Below are 3,713 nucleotides of genomic sequence, written 5' to 3' on the forward strand. Positions count from 1 at the left end.
TTTATATTTGAAGTGCTATCTGAACTTTTGAGTTGAGTAGGAGCGCTGGGAGGTTTAGACTGACATGTGTGTGTGTGTGTGTGTGTGTGTGTGTGTGTGTGGGGGGGGGGGCTCTTGGGCACATCACGTGATATAAACACAGAAGAGGAAAAAGGGGAAACAGCTGTTTACAGTCCTGATCTCACGTATATAAAAAATGTGTATGAAAGTGAACGAACACACAGCATCAATTCTCAAAAAGTGGCAGGTAGCGCGGGGGGGGGGGGCATCATCTGGGGGGCGTGGGTTGGCTCATAACTCCTCACTGTACATCAAAGTGGGAAGAAAGTACGTGTATATGTATTTTAGTCGAGCACAGAACAAAAAAACAGGAGGAACAAATTGAAGCTTGTGAAGTCAAATCATATACAGGTGTGTGTTGAAGGGGGGGGGCACTTGTCCTTCAAACTGGAGGGGAGGCTGGGGGATTCGGGGGGAGTAAAAAGGGCGTGGTCAGGTTGTTTATGTGAGGGGGGGGGGCGGCTCTTACAGGGGCCCGTGTCGGGCCTCGTATTTAGCCACAAAGTTCTTGCAGCGGCCGAGCTCCTTCCTTATCTCCGCCACCTCCATGCGGAGGGCGGCGTTCTCCTTCTCCAGGAATGAGGCCCGGATGGCGATCTGGTTCTCCTTCAGCCGCCGGGCGTCCCGGGACCTCTTGGCCGCCACGTTGTTCTTCTTGCGGCGCACCCAGTACCTGTCGTCCTGAGGGGCAAATAAATACCAATAAAATGAGTGCTAATCAAAATGTTTACTGTCGTACAGCAAAAGGTAATGATGCACCTGTTGCGCTGGAAGCTATAGAATATTTAAATTTAAAAAAAGGAGCAGTGTTGTCACTCGAACCGAGAACAGCTGATCCACCTTAAAAAAAAAAGGGTCAGGTCCACCTTAAATCCCTAAACAGCTGACCCCTGACCCCCCCAGCCGGTCACCTTCAGGTCTTCGGGGATGAACACCTTGCGGGCCTTCTTGATCATGGGCTGCGGCTTCAGCTCCTCGGGCGGAGAACTTGCACTTCCTGGGGTCGAACATCTCCTGTCCGGGGACTCTGGACAGAGCCAGGTCCTGGGGTCCGGCTCGTAGACCAGGGGCAAACCCGGATGGACCTCGGGGTTGATGGGGGACGGGGAGTCGCGGGTCGAGGCCGGCGCTGCGAGAAGGGAAAATATCACATGTCAAAAGAAAATATTTTTATAAAAATGAATTATTGGAGCTTTGTTTTGGTGTAAAAAAACAACAAAAAACAGCAATATTATCACTATTTATAATTTAATGTAGAATGTAATATTGTAGTGGGGGAAGGAGGGGGGGGGGGGGGGGGGGGGGGGGGGGGGGGGGGGGGGCACGAGGCCTCCCTCTCTAAACCCGAGCGCTGTGCCTCATCCCAACCAGCAGGTGGAGCCGTCACACTAGCTTTTTTAAAATGAGTTTTTAATACATCTAGCTCTCAGCAAGCTCCCGTCAGCTGATCCCAGACCAGCAGTCTCCAGCCCCGAGGGGGCTGTGCACGCCTCTCAAAGACATTTAAATAAACGCCTCTCTAATTGACCGGGTTCAGTCGGTTCCTCGCCGTCTACATTAGCACTGATTTGTTTTGCGATTAAAAAATAAAGAAAAAAGTAAACTGGTTGAAGTGTTTCCTTTTTTTTGAAGAGCTTTTAGAAAAAAATTATTAAACAAATAAAAAAAGGTGCAGAAGCAAAACAGGAAATGCATCCGGAAGAAGCTGTCCTGCCCCAGAGAGGAAGTGATGGGCTTCTTCATCACAACAACAACAACAACAACAACAACAACAAAGGAGGGCGGAGCGAGGATTGGACTTTTCTTCCATTTTAAAACCCAAATAAATGAATTTCTTGTCACATTTTTGACACGTGTTCCTACAAAAACACTTATTTTTATTTTAAAAAAGAACGAGTACTTTCTGGATTCATTGAGGGAAACGTTTAACGTCACAATTCCTCAAAATGTCCAAAAGAATAGAAAGAAATAATAAAACACATTTATTTTTATTTTTAAATTGTCCATCTGACCCGATGTATTGTTTAAGCACAATAAATGTGTTTGGACATTTATTTTTAATTATTTTAAACCAGTAGCCGGGTGAAAAAAAAATACCAAAGTTATTGATCGTTGATATTATAAATATTATAAATATTTATATATTTTTTTTTAACGTGAATGCTGCTCGTTTTATTTGACCTTAAAAAAAAAGAAGATAAAAACATCACCACACGTGAGGATCTGCGACCGGAGAACGTCTTTATTCAGATTAATAATCATCGATCACAACGACATGACGACCCTCGGCCTGATCACCTTCACTGATCTCCTCATTAGCCGAGTTAAAAACACCGTCCCGCGCTAAAAGTAGACCCACGACTCCGAGACACACACACACACACACACACAACCAGCGTGCCCTTTAGCCCCTAATTGACTTTAAACTTGACAACGTTAACACGAAAACTGTCACATGACCCCGGAAGAGATGAGACGATTATCTGTGCAAATCAAAGCTGGTATGTTCCTCCCCGGAGCCATTGAGCTCCATTTAAACATGTCACACACACACACACACACACACACACAGCAGTTTATTGGGATTAAAATCACACGCATGCACACCGTCCAATGTGGGTTAAGCCGCCGCTGAAAATAGTCCCCAACAAAAAGCCCTCTTTCCTCCTCTTTGAGTAACATTAGTGGAAAACTAGGTCTTTCTGACATTAAGAAGAAGAAAAAAGAAAAAAAAGCACACAAAATATGCGAAACCCTCTTGTGTGAATAGACGTTCGGGGCTTTTATTGTGAAAGGAGTTTATTTTCACAATAAATCCTCATGTGCCGGATTCTATCCCGTCTTAAAAACGACTTTACCGACGCAGCCGGCCGTATTTAGTTCCAGGACACACACTTCCTGTTCCTGCAGGTCACTCGTGATCCTCTTTGCACGTCCAATGACACCGAGCCACCTCTCCTCGACTAACACGCCGGGTTGCACCACAAGGCGACCTTTGACCCCCCCCCTCCCCCACCCGCCTCTGACTCTCCCTTCGACCTGCAGGCCGCTCACACCGACGCCACCGAGAGGCGCCCTGTTTGTTTTGGTGCTCGCGGTCGTCATAACAACGCTATCAGCCGCCTGCTGTGCTGCTGGCAAGCAGGGGAACAGTGGTTGGTGTTTGTTGTTGTTGTTGTTGTTGTGGGCGGAGGCGACAGCAGCCGGTTAGACGAGGAGCGGGCCGCGGCGAGCTGGAACAACATTGCGCCCACGTGACAGAAGCACAGCAGAGCCCATGTGATCCCTCTGCAGGGTACAAGCTGTGCTTTGGCTCCGGCTCCGAGCCCGAGCGGAGGGGAGAGAGAGAGAGGGGAGGGGGAGAGTGAGAGGGTGAGGTGTGTGTGTGTGTGTGTGTGTGTGTGTGGGCGGAGGGGGGGGGGGGGCTCCCGTCTGCAGCTCAAGAGCTGCTGCACACGGCGCATGTGGCCGTCACACTGCAGGAAACCCAACACACACACACACACACACACACACACACACAAGGATTTATGTTCAGCAAACAACTAAATATTGCAGCTCTCCTTCTAGAACTCAGGTCTAGACGTTCAAACATGTGTGTGTGTGTGTGTGTGTGTGTGGGGGGGGGGGGGGGGTTGCTGCTTACTACCGTT

The 3,713-nt window shown here is 48.4% G+C and overlaps 1 protein-coding gene across 1 annotated transcript in view; it reads right to left on the bottom strand.

Moving 5' to 3' along the window:
* Positions 1 to 267: 267 nt before the first annotated feature.
* Positions 268 to 3,713, bottom strand: part of hlfa (HLF transcription factor, PAR bZIP family member a) — a 5,806-nt gene continuing 2,360 nt past the window's right edge. Inside the window, 4 exon segments of the mRNA XM_034539926.1 lie at positions 268 to 741; positions 972 to 1,040; positions 1,042 to 1,106; positions 1,109 to 1,189. Coding sequence (XP_034395817.1) covers positions 526 to 741; positions 972 to 1,040; positions 1,042 to 1,106; positions 1,109 to 1,189 — 431 coding nt within the window. The 3' untranslated portion in view covers positions 268 to 525.

Source organism: Cyclopterus lumpus, chromosome 8, assembly GCF_009769545.1.
Source record: "Cyclopterus lumpus isolate fCycLum1 chromosome 8, fCycLum1.pri, whole genome shotgun sequence".
Classification (NCBI taxonomy): domain Eukaryota; kingdom Metazoa; phylum Chordata; class Actinopteri; order Perciformes; family Cyclopteridae; genus Cyclopterus; species Cyclopterus lumpus.